The sequence below is a fragment of the Apteryx rowi genome, unplaced genomic scaffold, assembly GCF_003343035.1.
Source record: "Apteryx rowi isolate R43461 unplaced genomic scaffold, aptRow1 scaffold_598, whole genome shotgun sequence".
Lineage (NCBI taxonomy): Eukaryota > Metazoa > Chordata > Aves > Apterygiformes > Apterygidae > Apteryx > Apteryx rowi.
In genome coordinates, this window is record NW_020450869.1 from 345,842 (window position 1) to 359,744 (window position 13,903).

General features: G+C 40.0%; 1 protein-coding gene across 7 annotated transcripts in view; it reads left to right on the forward strand.

Moving 5' to 3' along the window:
- SYK (spleen associated tyrosine kinase) overlaps positions 1-12,565 on the forward strand; it is a 54,178-nt gene extending 41,613 nt beyond the window's left edge. For 4 of the 7 annotated variants that reach the window (XM_026082921.1, XM_026082924.1, XM_026082927.1 and 1 more), the window contains 7 exons: positions 3,526-3,619; positions 4,360-4,537; positions 5,838-6,047; positions 6,487-6,676; positions 8,078-8,218; positions 8,453-8,565; positions 10,196-12,565. In XM_026082921.1, the coding sequence (XP_025938706.1) occupies positions 3,526-3,619; positions 4,360-4,537; positions 5,838-6,047; positions 6,487-6,676; positions 8,078-8,218; positions 8,453-8,565; positions 10,196-10,268 (999 nt within the window). In that variant the 3' untranslated portion in view covers positions 10,269-12,565. The remainder of the gene's footprint in view (positions 1-3,525; positions 3,620-4,359; positions 4,538-5,837; positions 6,048-6,486; positions 6,677-8,077; positions 8,219-8,452; positions 8,566-10,195) is intronic. The other 3 variants (XM_026082923.1, XM_026082925.1, XM_026082928.1) reach the window with 1 other exon arrangement.
- The last annotated feature ends 1,338 nt before the right edge of the window (positions 12,566-13,903 follow it).

Consider the following 13,903-nt stretch of genomic DNA (forward strand, 5'->3'; position numbering starts at 1 on the left):
TTCTGCTAGAACATCCTGTTAAAAGGCAAGAAGTGTGTTGCATGCCATAAATGTATAATTGGCAAAAGTAAAAAAAAAAAAAAAAAAAAAAAGCTGTTTGAAGTGTCCTGAGGGCTATACAATATTCCCAAGCTACTAATTTGAGCTGAAAAGCTACCCGTGAAACATCAAATAGCAGTTCAGCCAGAAATGTTAATAAAAAAAAAAGCCATTCTTAAGCTATTTAATCAAACTGCAGCAATGGGGAATATCATTCCACATGTATGTATATATTAGTTAACTGAGCCAGCAGTAAGGATATATCAGCTGTTATCATTCATCTTAAAGATTAGSAGCTCTGAGAAGAGCAATAGAGCCAGTTCAAAACTTGGTTGGATTTGGCGTCTCCGTATCACTCCCAATTCACAGCTCCAGAGCTTTATTCACAGCAGAGGAGCGATGCACTCACGTTTACATGAACTCTTGTTCCTAAACAAGAGCATCAGACCCTTTCTGATCCTTCCTTTTGTTCCTGAAGCACAAAGGAGAGGAAGTGTCTTTATACCCCCCCGTCTGAGGAGTCCTCTGTGACATGGCCAGAGCTATATGTTTGCCAGCTCTTCTGTACTGCTGGATGGCTTCTTGTGGGTTATAAGAATTCGGTGCACATTAGTTCTGCTTGCCCAGTTCAAAGTATGCCATTTCATATGCTGAGACCTCGGATCAGGGACATGCAACTACTTTTCTAGTCCCAGAGAGAGTTTGCCGAGTTCTTCAAAAGTTGTTGGGCTTGTCCAGTATTGACGGAGCCTCCAGCACTTCCTGCGTGTTTCTGCCTTGTTGTTCAGGGCTAATCAAGTCGAGAAAGAGATTTATACAAGGTGTCACAGTGGAATTACCAACTAGTGATTTCTGTTGTTACAGTTCTGGCTGCCGGGTGATATTGCCTTCAGGCAAGCACTTGTTCAAGCAGCAAGTTCAAGTGCATTAAAAGTCCTGAGCTTATCATTTTGAAAAGCCTTTCCCAAAGTGCTTGTATTGCATTTCTCCTGAGCTGCTGTTATGATGAGGAAAAGCAATACACAGTTTTTTTCCTCATCTAAAAACCAGGGAGATCTGCTGAAGCTGTATGTTTCCATGGGCTGAATTTATATTCCCTGTTAGGTAACAGCAGCTGCCTAAACTGTAGAGCTCATGGGGCTACTTGTGGAAAGAAAGAAAGAAAATAGGGCTACCATGCTTCACTGGTTAGCTTGGAGCTACAGCTGTGCCAGCATGACTTTACATAATTGTGACTACAGGAAAGATTTCACTGTTTCAGTAAAGGGTGTGCTGCAGGACACCCTGCAAGGCTTGGGTTCAGAGATTCTCGTCACGCTTTTTGGTGCACAATTGAGGTAGTCCCAGAGCAATGCGGTATCTTCTAGATGCCACCTTGTGAATACTTTGTATTTCTATTGAAGAGATTATTTTGGAGATAAAGTTGGCAAAAAGTACCTGTGTACTCTTTGAAAATGCTTCTGAAAATACAGTATCTCAGTCCCTTTCCTAGGTGGTCAGTATATTTTTGTCATTTTCTCCCACTCTTCTTTTGGACCCCTTCACCAAGAATTGTTAACCAGAGGCTTCCGTAAAATCATGCAGTTTGATGATTTGTACCCATTAATGATCTGTCTATACACATGTGTTAATATCAGCTTGTATTGCTTTGTATACACTCAGTGAATTAATTGATTTTGCTGAGGTATAAGAAAATACTTTTGGAAGGTAGAATAATGTCATTTTTTAAATATAAATATACTTAGCTTAGGAAGAAAGAGAATAGCCAGGAAATTGTCCAGTGGAACTGTAATCTCCTCTTAGTAGTAATACTGAATAGGTCGTAGTAACTAGCAAWAAAAAAAAAAAAAAAAAAAAACCACTAAGAAGCCTTGACATGCCCTCAGAAGCAATACAGGCTATAAAAAATGCACAGAMTAAAATCACTGTGACCTCAGAAAGTATAATTCCATCTGATTCCTTTCTGACACCTCAGTCTTGGGGCTATCTGGTCGGTTTAGCCCCTGACCTAGGTCAGAAGCAGCTCACGGACCCCCCTGGCTTACCCTGAGAGCAGCCAGCCTCGCGGCGCTGATCCTCAAGACTGAGCACCCTTGACCTTCCAGCCCTGGGTGCCACCACACTCATCCCAGAACCATCCCGAGTGTTAGCCCCCTACACGGGGTTTGCTGTAAGTCCACCTATTAAAACCACTTCTGCATTATCCAGCTGGGCAGATCACTTCATTATGGTTTAATGGTCTGCATCACCTGGATCGGATGCTTTCCCTGCAAAATGCTGTTTCCCCGTGGTAGAGCTCCTGCTGTGTCCAGTAATTCAAGCCTCAACATTTCTCAAGCTTTCTTTCTCCTTACCTGAAAACTGCAACTTTGTTGGAGGGCAACTTATGCCACTGAAAGCTTCAGTTATTAAAAGAAAAAAATTATATACTCAAGTATTTGCAAAATAGCCCATCCAGTGTTTTGCAAGTACAGTAAACRCTTCTTAGTGGAGCTCAGCAACCTTTTTTTGATATCTGAATTTCTGGTTTTGAGTGACACTCTGCTATGAAGATGAGATCATTCATTGATAAAGTTAGACCGTTTTTCTTTTTTTCTTTTTTTTTCTCTTTTGTTTTACATAAAGAAAAGGGACTAAACTGCAGAAAAAGGTTCTGTAATTTCTTGTTCTTGAAAGGATCCTCTCACAGTCCACATACAGGAGGGAGCAGGTTATACATTTCTGTCACCTATGCCACATTGTGATGCACACCCCTGCAAGAGCCATCCTCCAGCCAAGGAGCTCTGGAGTAGGCTGGGTTTGTGCTCGGGTGGGTTTTGTGAGCTCCATGGTGTTCCTCAGAATCAAAGCAGAGGGGTGGTATTTGAACTCTATGTCTCAAGTGTGGTAGGGAATTAGGTCATTTTCTCCCTCCCTGGACCATCACAGAGCAGACAGACCGGCCCAAAGCATCTGGTCCATGATGTCTCATTTTTCAAGCTTATTAAAATAATTTCTATTTACCCTTGTTTCCTCAAAGTAACAAAAGTGAAGTCATTCTGTAACACCCACAAGAAAAACAGTTTTGTTTTTTTTTATTTGAATTTCTCTATGACCTAGATATGGAGAGAGATTATGGCAGGGGTGAGGGGGAGAATAGATTAAAGAGAAATCCTTAAGACTTCCAGTATTACATGGAAGCATGTAAATTTAACATCTGCAGGATAAGATTTGTGCATGACCCATTCCAGTTAATTCTCTCAGATCAAATGCTCTGAAATATTTGCAGTAACTTTTTATGCTTTAGCAGTGTGTGTTTTATTTGGCCTGCATATTTACTCAAGCAATAATCTCCAGAATGAGATAAGCTTTGTTTGATCCCTTTCTTACTCTCTGATTCTCACCTACATGTCTCTTGCAATCATTATGCCGTAGTCATCTGGAAAAAAAAAGTATTTAACTTACCTGTTCGTTGCTAAACAGAACAATTCTATTTGTGTGCTACAGCAGCAGTCACCTATTCCTTACTCCCCTGATGAATCAGCATCTTTTAATCCTTATGTGCTCCAAAGGACGAGAACACTCATGGGAGCTGATAAAGGTAGGTAGAGTCGTTTATATCATGAAAAAAAAAAATTTCTGCTGGAGGTTTCTGGTCCACCTGTATTTCTTTGTTTTCTGGCATATATTTCATGCCATTTCATGTATTGGTATAGCTGGTATCATAACTAAAGCCTGGTAGCAGAGTTTGCCAGGTGTCAGCATCTGTAGCGAAAGTGATTTATCAGAAATCCCTTTTTCCCTGTTGAAGTGGAAGACTTTTATCTCCTTGACACTAAAAGCTACATCCTCCCTGTTGGTAAAAAAGAATTGTGCCCCACTGAATGCACAGTGCCAAGCCGGTACCTAGGCTCTCTGTAAAACACAACGAAAAGATGAGTGCCTAAAAATGAAGTACACCTGGGACAGCGTTCTGAATAAAGAATTGCCTGAGGTAACAAATAGGAAATACTAAGGGAAAGGTGACCTCTTAAACCCTCCTTCTGCCAAGGACCCATGCACCTAATGCAGCTACTCCACATAACATAGGAAGAGGTGTCTTCTGCTTTCCCTTTTATCCAGTTGCTCCATAGTTATAGCACTTCTTCAGGTGGAGGTCACTCTTTTGGGGGATGTTTTAAAGTGCTTGTAGCTGGACTGCATGTGGGTTCTTGGTAATACCCTCAATAAAGCAAACCCAAAGATGTGACTGATGATCTTGAGCATGGAAAGAGTGAATATAGTACCTGTGGCAGCAGAATATTCTCATAATCTGTAATTTGTTCATTGCTTGAGCTGCAGCTGATCAGAGAGAGGCCTTACCCATGGACACGGAGGTCTACGAAAGTCCATATGCTGATCCAGATGAAATGAGACCAAAAAATGTCACTCTTGACAGGAATTTGTTAACCCTGGAGGATGGGGAACTTGGCTCTGGCAACTTTGGTACTGTAAAGAAAGGGTTCTATAAGATGAAAAAGTAAGTGTTCCCTTCTGTTTTTATGGAGTCTGATGTACAAAAGCTTTAGCCTGTATTTTTTGGAGCGGAAATAATGTTTGCTTGTCATTGGGTGTGACAGACTGTACCTACAGGAATTTGGGCTAAAATTCATCAGCTTCTGTTCCCTTATGCACTCATTTTTCTTTTGAATTGAGGAACCTCTTTGCTTATGGCAGAGTCGCCTCCCAGCCATTATTTTTGTCTGTAAATTGGGGAAATGCCCCTTACAGCTATTTACTCTCCTGGCAGGGATGGCGTAGCGGGGAGCCCTCTGCCTTCCTCCGTAATTTGTATGGGCAGTCATGCCACTCGGCATTTCCAGTCTATACAGCCTCTCTATGAGAAACAGCTATGGACAGTTTACTTGCAGCTAAGGGATTTTTTCCTTGAGTAACTACAATAAATACCTGTTTCTTGAGGCTGGAATGTCAGTTTTCAAGAAGACAGAACATGTTGTGGCCTGTCTTACTGAAAAATTGCTGTCAGAATGGACCCTGTTTATACTGGCAGAAATGGGAGCACCTGACAATTTGTGCATTTGCATAATCAAACACTATCAGTATGTTGTTTAAGTGCCTGGACTGATTACGTATTAACCACAGGCTTTCAGAGCCAGGAAGGATTTTTCTTTTTCCTGTCAAGACTGAGGGGATTTGAGTGGTCCTGGTGCGGGCTGGTGTATTTGCTAACCTTGTTTCACACTGGTAGTTCACAGTTGAGCTCTTTCAGTCTCATCAGCGACTTTTTTGCACAGTTGCATGAGCAGGTTACAGCAGCAGGCTCAGTTGCCCAGTAGGTCAGAGCACTGCCTTGGGATCATGCAATGCTGCATTTTCTAGTCTCACCCCCAAAACTCTCCAGTGCTTAGCAAGGCCCTTATGGCTTTTCTTCTGGGGATGCTTTCAACAGTCAGACACTTTTTAGGGAGCCTTTCCACTATTCCTGGTCTTTTTATTAGTTGAGAATAGCCAGTTGAGAATAGAAAAGGGCAAGAAAATTTTGGCTGATACATTTGGGTTCAGGCTTGTTAAGACCTTAATGACTGCTTATATTCCTGTGAGGTTCCTCCCATTCTATCCCTTTTGCTTAGCTGTCTTCTGAGCATTTGGTAGAGAGAGATTCCTGTTACAGTTGTGGGGTTTTTTTCCCCCCTCTGAATGTTCAATTCTGTCTTTTCTCATCATTTGTACTATGTGCACAGAAACACCAGTTGGAGATTGTGTGCCTCTGCATGCAGATTTTTCTGCAACTAATCCCAAAACTGGATTCTCCTTTGTAGGGGTGCCAAGCCAGTGGCTGTAAAAATTCTTAAGAATGAGAGTAATGATCCAGCCATAAAGGATGAACTACTGAGAGAAGCCAATGTAATGCAGCAGCTGGATAACCCATATATTGTCCGAATGATAGGCATATGTGAAGCTGAGGCCTGGATGTTAGTAATGGAAATGGCTGAACTTGGGCCCTTGAACAAATTTTTGCAAAAAAATAGGTATGTAAGCTTCGATTTCATTTTTTAGGGTTTATCTAAAGGGAAAAAAGGTGACAGGTCCCTTTTTTTTGTCTTAAGTGCAATTTTAAATTGTAATGCTGTTATTGTAACAATTAATTACAATATTTACTCTGACCTGGGGTATGATTATCTTACACATGTCTCCCAACTATCAAATATTTCTGGTAAAACAGAGCATTCTGAATAGATGAAAAACTTCCAGATGTCTTTCAATTGCTCATTTGCTGATATGATCGCACCTTTTCTTGCTCGGGACATTCTTCTGCTGGCAGTCCTAATTAAAACTTAGCTAAACAGAAATGGACCAGGTTGCTGTTATGATGTGGGGAAGGTCATAGTGCAGATTTGTATTGTAGCTCCATGAAAAACCATGAAAATGAACTACTGACCTCTTAAAAGATTCAATTATGATTTTCAGACATGTCACAGAAAAGAATATAACAGAGCTGGTACATCAGGTTTCCATGGGGATGAAATACCTGGAGGAGAATAACTTTGTACACAGGGATCTGGCTGCAAGAAATGTACTATTAGTCACCCAACATTACGCCAAAATCAGTGACTTTGGACTTTCTAAAGCTCTTAGTGCTGATGAAAATTATTACAAGGTAAGGTTGGCGCAGGATATCAAATCTGAATAGCAGTATAGCTTAACAAGATTATTTTCAATTGAAGTGCTGCTGTTTTTAAAAGTTGAAAATTAGGAACAGTATAATAGATATATCATCTATTATTTTTTAGCCTGCTAGTAGCTCACTGAAACAGATTTTCAAAACGCATCATCAACATAAAGAGATGGGTAGGAGGAAAAGGCCAGTTCCTTCTTTATTTATTTACTTTTTGATGAACGTGTAATTAGAAGGTTGAAATTTACTGTGGGAATTGGGTACTTTCTCATATAAAAGGAGGAAAATGTCTTTGTTTCGGGTAGGAACTTTTCAGCACATATGTTTTTCACCATCTTCAAGCAAAATTTAAGCCAGCACACTGTATTATTGACTAACAGAACTATATTTTGGGATGTGCTGAAAACGTACAGTTGGTAAATAATCACTTGAGCTGTGCAGAGTTTTTGGACCTCCCTGCAGCTAAAGGGACTGAAATAACTGTCACATTTAATACAGTAAAACCATCCTTGGGAGACACAGGCTGTCATCATGTCTGCATCTTTTATTCTGATATAGTGCTGCTGCAGTTCAGATTATTCCTTCCTTCTGCCTTTTCCCCTCCATCAGCCCTTTAAAGCCAATAAGCCAAACCATGAAATGGAGCAGAGAGGGAACAAGCAAATACTCCCTTCTGATGGCCTTCCTATGGGAACAGTAACTGCTGCCAGAAAAACAGTAACATCTCAAATCACTGCACCTAGCCGAACCAGAGCCACTTGTCTGAGGGCTGAGATTTGGTGTTAAAGGCCTGTTCCCTTTACAAGGCCACAAAATGCTGTGGGACTGCTTCACTAGGTCTAGCACTGCACTGTGATGCCTCCACGCTTGTGTCATCGTAATAGAGTGTGAYGGCAGAATTTAATCAAATTGCCGTTCGCCACAAGGCAGTCACTGCACTTTGAAACGAAGCATCAACTTCAAGTAAATATGAGCCTCAGCATAGCTGCGTATCTATCTCTTACCCTCTTGTGGAGAGTCTAGGTGAAAAATCTTACTTTTAAAGAGCAACTTACAATTGAATGCCACTACAAGCATAACTCCAGATCATTCAGTTAAGCTTTGCTTTGCCATAGCATTCATTTCACTGCTTTATTTGGAAAGTGGAAGATCATGAACAGTTTAGTAACAGTTTTGAGGATGCTTCTACATGTTATCCCTTAATGCCAACTATGTCAGACAGAAATGTTATGGTACTTAGTGCAAATGTGTGCAGGCATTTTGACTCCTTTCTGTTACGTTCCTAAGTTAACTTGGTCTATATGAATTCTGATGTTGTTTACTACTTACTGCTGTGTCTCTAGCCTGTTTTTTTTTTTTCTTTTCTATTATGGCTTACTTTAGGCACAAAGTCATGGAAAATGGCCAGTCAAGTGGTATGCTCCAGAATGCATGAATTTCTACAAATTTTCTAGCAAAAGTGATGTCTGGAGCTTTGGGGTTTTAATGTGGGAAGCTTTTTCTTATGGACAAAAGCCATATAAGGTGAGTAGCTCTAGCTATTCAGTTATTTTTTCTGTCAAAATTCAGAACATATTTGAACTTACCCTGCCTAGAAGGGTTGTCACAGGTCAAAGCAGGCCTTAGCTACCCATCTGTGGCAACGAATGAGTCAAAGGATAGCCCCAAAATTGGCTCTGGGCCTCTGTTTGTCTTATGCTGGCACATATGCTGTAATCATTTCTAACTCGGACAACTGTTCTGATCACCCTACTCCAGGGAATGAAAGGTGGCGAAGTTGCACAGATGATTGAAAGAGGAGAACGAATGGAGTGTCCTGAAGTCTGTCCAACTGAAGTCTACGATTTAATGAAATTGTGTTGGACGTATAAGTGAGTATAATGTGATATTCTCTCTTGTAATGGCATTTTATTTTAATCTATTTAATAGCCAGAAAGGAAACAAGAAAAATATTTCATAACATATCCATTCAGCTGGTGTTTAGCTTACAAATAACCTCCAAACTAAGGAGTCAGTTGCACTTTCAAATGAAAATGATTTGAGGTAATTATGGTGTACACAAGAAGCTGATTTTGCACATCTGATCAAGTTTTTGCTGGAACGCTTAAATACAAAAAACAGGGTATCGTCAAAAACAGTAATTCCTGAGAAATATCAGTCTGATGTATTTGGAAAAGAAGGTTTGAAATGAACCAAACATTTTTTTTTGTTTGGAATTGTATTTTGTTTCTTTTTCCTTTCCAAAGCCTTTTCCTTATTGAAATTATAAAGTCATATTATTCCAAAATGTTCCTTCCATTCCTCAGTTCTTAATCATTTTGACCTTCTGTTTTCATCTCTTGTTTCAAAATATCCTCAACTTGGATTCCATCTTTTCAAATCTTACTTAGCACTTAAGAAGCTTTTTTTTCAGTTCAATAACTTTCCAAAAGTTAGTTATAAAAAATAGAGCAGAAAAAGATGAACTAAAACCTATCAGATATTCTTTTCTAATTGGTATATTGAAAAAAGCAGGAAAAAAATTGGTTTATAATTTATCATTTTGAACTAGTCTGTCTAAGTCACTTTTTACCTGTAGGAGAGTTTCCACATAGCACCCAAATCCCACTGTGACATGACTTACTCTTCCAGCTCAGAGGATATGTGTGTCAAACAAAGGTCTTTGGATTCCACTTCAGGAACTGTAGTACTTCGCTTTTAGATACCTTGCTTCTTTATTAGTTTATTGTACCTAGTACTCGAGAAAGAACATGGAGCCATAAAACAATTTCTGCCTTTCTGTTTGACTCAAAGAATGATGTAACAGTTGTAGAGTGAATCAGGATCACTTTTATTAGGCTCAATTAGGAAGTCTTAAATAACGGCATTTAATAACTATATCATAAAAGAATGTTGCTGTCTATTTATTTGTATTAAAATATCCTTGACAGAGGAAATAAAAACGAAAAAAAAGAAAATGCAATAAGACTGCTCAAATCAGGCAGTATTAACTATGTCAATATGTGACATACTTTTGCCAGGACTTGTTCTCAATTTACTCATATTCTTCCAAATCATCAAAGATCTGCAGACACAGAGGAAAGCATGATATTATGGCCATACATCAAAAGACTTCTCTTAATGGTGCTAAGCCACTCTGTATGATTGTAGTACCTATTTTAAAGCAGACATTACACTGTAAATATTCTCTTCTTTAGATTATTAATGAAGGAAATGAGGTAGAAAATAAAAGGGAGCTGATTTAGCATTTCTTTCACGTAGTACATTCACAGACCATAATACACAAAGTAACAGGCATGCAGATAAGTCCACTGACTGGGTGCTCTGTAGTGACCTTTGCCATTTGGTATTCATTTTGCCGCAACATTTTGGTAGCCTTAAGTGTGTTGTGAGCAGCTTTGTGTGAGCCATGACTGAGGTAAAGTCTGAGGTGTTACAAGGCCCACAAGCCTTTTACAGCGTTCTCCTTCCCATGCAGTGATATTTGCCTTCTTTTCATAGCATTGATGACCGACCAGGATTTGTTGCAGTCGAGCTGAGATTACGTAACTACTATTACGACATTTCCCACTAACAGCACGCAGAACAGCAGCTTCCTCTGTCTTCAGCGAGCACCTTCTGAGAAGCTACAGCCATCCATGTGTTCAGTTTCCAAAACCGAGTGACTTTGTTTTTTGTACTGCCACTTTCGCCCTGTAAAGCTCCAAGCTAAGCCCTGTGTGTGGAATTGCCTTCACTTGCTTTCTGCGCAATATGAAGCCCCCAAACAGGGTGTCAAAAGTGGAGGGGCCACAAAGCGTGCAGAAAGGACAGCAGCACAGATGCTTAGACTTCTGCTACGTTCCATTTTATTTTATTTACATCTTGTTGACATATTTTGCTGTGGTGTAAAACCTATTTAATGTCTTTCAGCTCCCGTCCTCTCTTGTATTTGAATGCAGATTGGGATTTAGAGTCTTGTTATTAATTTTCTTAGCCCTCAAATACATTGAGTCGTTCCAGCCTTCCCCCTCCCCATGGAGGAATATCATAAACATTTCTCACTGTGTAAGAAATTCACTGTGAAAGTCTGTCAGTCACTTTGACTGACAGCATGTTTGATTTTTAGTCCCAAGTCCCTTTAAAAGCAAATCCTATTCAGTAGTAACATAAGCCTAAAGCAACTGGGAGATGTGAATTTCTGACATTTGGAAAGAGAAAAGGGATCATCAGCTCCTTTAAATGATACCAACTTCTCTCCTTCCTCATGTCACGTGGAAGCCCAGCTGTCCCCCAGGGCAGTATTTTCTTCCTGGTGAAACCTAGGAATTCAGGGATGTGTTCTTGTCTGGGGGCAAGACATAGCAGCACCTAAGGAAATGATTTGGGGTTTTAAAGTCCATAAAGTCCATGACCGTGTTTACTAAAAATCCATCTGTATGTTGAAAGGTAAAGAGCAGCACCTTTCTCTCTCTGTCCTGTTTCAGCTCTCTCCAGAGATCTTTTCCATGCATCCCTTTGGGGTATACCAAAGCTCCTTGTGCAGCAAGGTGAGCAGCACACACTTTTTTAAATCTTTCTTTGAAAGCATTTGAGATTCACCACAGCTCATCATCTCTAAAGCTAAATYTCACCCCTAGCTCAAGCATTTTTAAACTGGCTTATGTTTACTTTTGTCCTCTCCTAAATGTGTTTGCCTGTTAATAATCCTTCATCTCGCATTAGACTGCAAACCCCATAGGAAAAGGTCTTTGTCTTACTCCTTTTTTTGTAATGCACCATGCAGTGTCCCCGGTACTGTATAAGTGTGGCAATAATAACAACAAATAATGTAGTCAACCTCTGTTCCCATTTGTACCTTTATGCTTTCTTTGTCCTGTCTCATTTTAAATATTCTAAACGTTAAAATTTCTATCACTTGTTTCCCGCAAACAGTCACTTTATTGGCGTTTACGTATATCTCAGGAATCTACGCACGTTGCATCTACTGGATATAGGTTTCAGATGAATATGAAAAATAAGATTTAGAGATAGATATATTTATTGTATACAGCTACTTAAAGTATCTGTGTTTAATTGTGGTATTATCAGGGTATTCTTAGAGATGCAGTGGTATTTTTCTCTCTAGAGAAAGAAATTGAAGAAACTCTGCTGGCGATTAGAGTGCAAAAGTGTTAATTTGCATTCTATGATAAAACAAACAAATATAAACAAATATAGGATTCCATGTAAAATAATTTGTCTCTCTTTAATAATTTTAGGGTCTGCTCTTCCAAAAATACCTGGTAATTTTTGGTAGTTTAATTTTTGAGTGTCCAGTGCAAGACACTTCAGAAAGCATTTGCTACTGAGATACTCAGTAAAATGAACCATGTTTCAGATGTGACCTCACCCAAATGTGATTTATAATGAAGGTGATTGATTGATATTTTGGTTTGTTTTTTTTTTTTTTTTAAAAAACATTTTTCTACAGGAAGAGGTGTCTAGAAGTTGCCTATAGTTGTACATATGTGATTTTTAGCATTATCCCTTTTGCAGAGAAACTGTCAGCTCTATGTGTACCGTCAGTGCATGCATGGGGAAACCAATCATAAATTAGTTGCACAAATCCCCGCCAGCCAGCAAGTGACAGCACTCAATTTCCCTGTGATAATAATATGTCTTAAAGTGTTACTAATGCAGCAAAACTGGAGGAATATTTCTTCCCCTTCCTTCTGAGTGAATGTCCTGATTTGGTGTTACTTGACTATTTTTAACTTCACTATACTGTAATAAAAGTTTACAATTCATAGGATATGAAGTATTGTGAAATAACTGGATTCGATTTTTAAGCCGCGATTAAAGACATTGTTTTGTAAAATATGTTGATGTAACAAGAATCCTTTAAATATCTGTGTATGTGTTTTCTATCAAATACTTAACGCAGAGAAGAGAGTGTGTATATACCAAATTACTGTGACTGTTCATCTTGTGGAAAGACTGAGATTCCCTTATTGGCACTGAACAGTACCTGACATGACAGATAAGCCCACTAAAGCCTGCGACTGCTTTTGAAGTGAGTTACTATTCAGGACCAGCACGAAAAATCCCCCCAAATACGCACGACATCATTACACCTAAGCCTTTCTGAGATACTGCTTTGCCGTGATAGGTCTGGAAGGTGAGAGGTGTCAGTAGTCAGTGCAGACTATCTGCTATCCAAGGATTTCTGCATTACAGGCATCAACTATGTAGGTTTTAAAATCATATTATACCACCGTGGAGCCTCCCTTAAAAGTGCAGGCAAGTGCTCTAGGTTTTCTGAAAGAACAAGAGAGAGGTCTTCTTTCATTTAACTCCCACTGCACCCTCAAGTCCTCAGCAAAATGAAGACGGGATGTGACTGAATGCGAGTATCAGTAATAATAAAAAGGCTGAAAGACAGCTCCTCAAGATACTTAACTTTGGAAGAATTGGTGGGTGATTTACTCCTATGGTTGTTTTCTTGAGTAACAAATCTGCCCTAAGTTTTCCACCCTCCCACATGTGGGACTGCACCATCAACAGTGTCACTGATACAGTCTGGCGCTCAGAATAACCCTTCAAATAAAGGGGCTCTTGTCTTTTTGGTTGTGGGGGGGCAGGGGGGGGTTGTTCTTGTCTTTTAACTGACTCATATGAGAAATGCTGTTGGGCAGTGCAGCCCCGCAAGTTAGTTGTGGCAGAGAAGCTAAGGGGCAGCGCGCTGGAGYGTGAAGGAAGGGGAGCTGGTGTGAGTGGCTGGGGGAAGGAGCAGGGGGCACAATCGTGTTAAAACAGCTTTTCAGTGAAGGGAAAACACACAGTGCAGTTACAGCTTTCGGTGCAGTTAGGGCTCAAATCTACAAAATCGTGGCTCCCCTGGAGCACTGGGGGCCATGCACCTTGTCCTTTAAAGCCCTCCCCAAACCACATTCAAACTCCTGCCCCAATCTCAGACACAATGCACAGAGGGTGGTTTTAATCAGAGACACAAAAATACCCCTACTTTTCACATCTTAAATAATTACAGTAAGAACTGTAGGTTTGATAAAGTGAACATGGGGGAACGGCCAGGTCGGTTTGATTTTGTGCTAAGGCAGCTGTATGGCATGGCCCTGCCAGGAGGTGGCGATACTTGAACACTTTTAGACTCCCTCACTTGTCTGAACACTTTCTAGCACTCTCCGTTTCGTTCTAGTTATTCCTACGCATATGCAGTACAAAGTAACC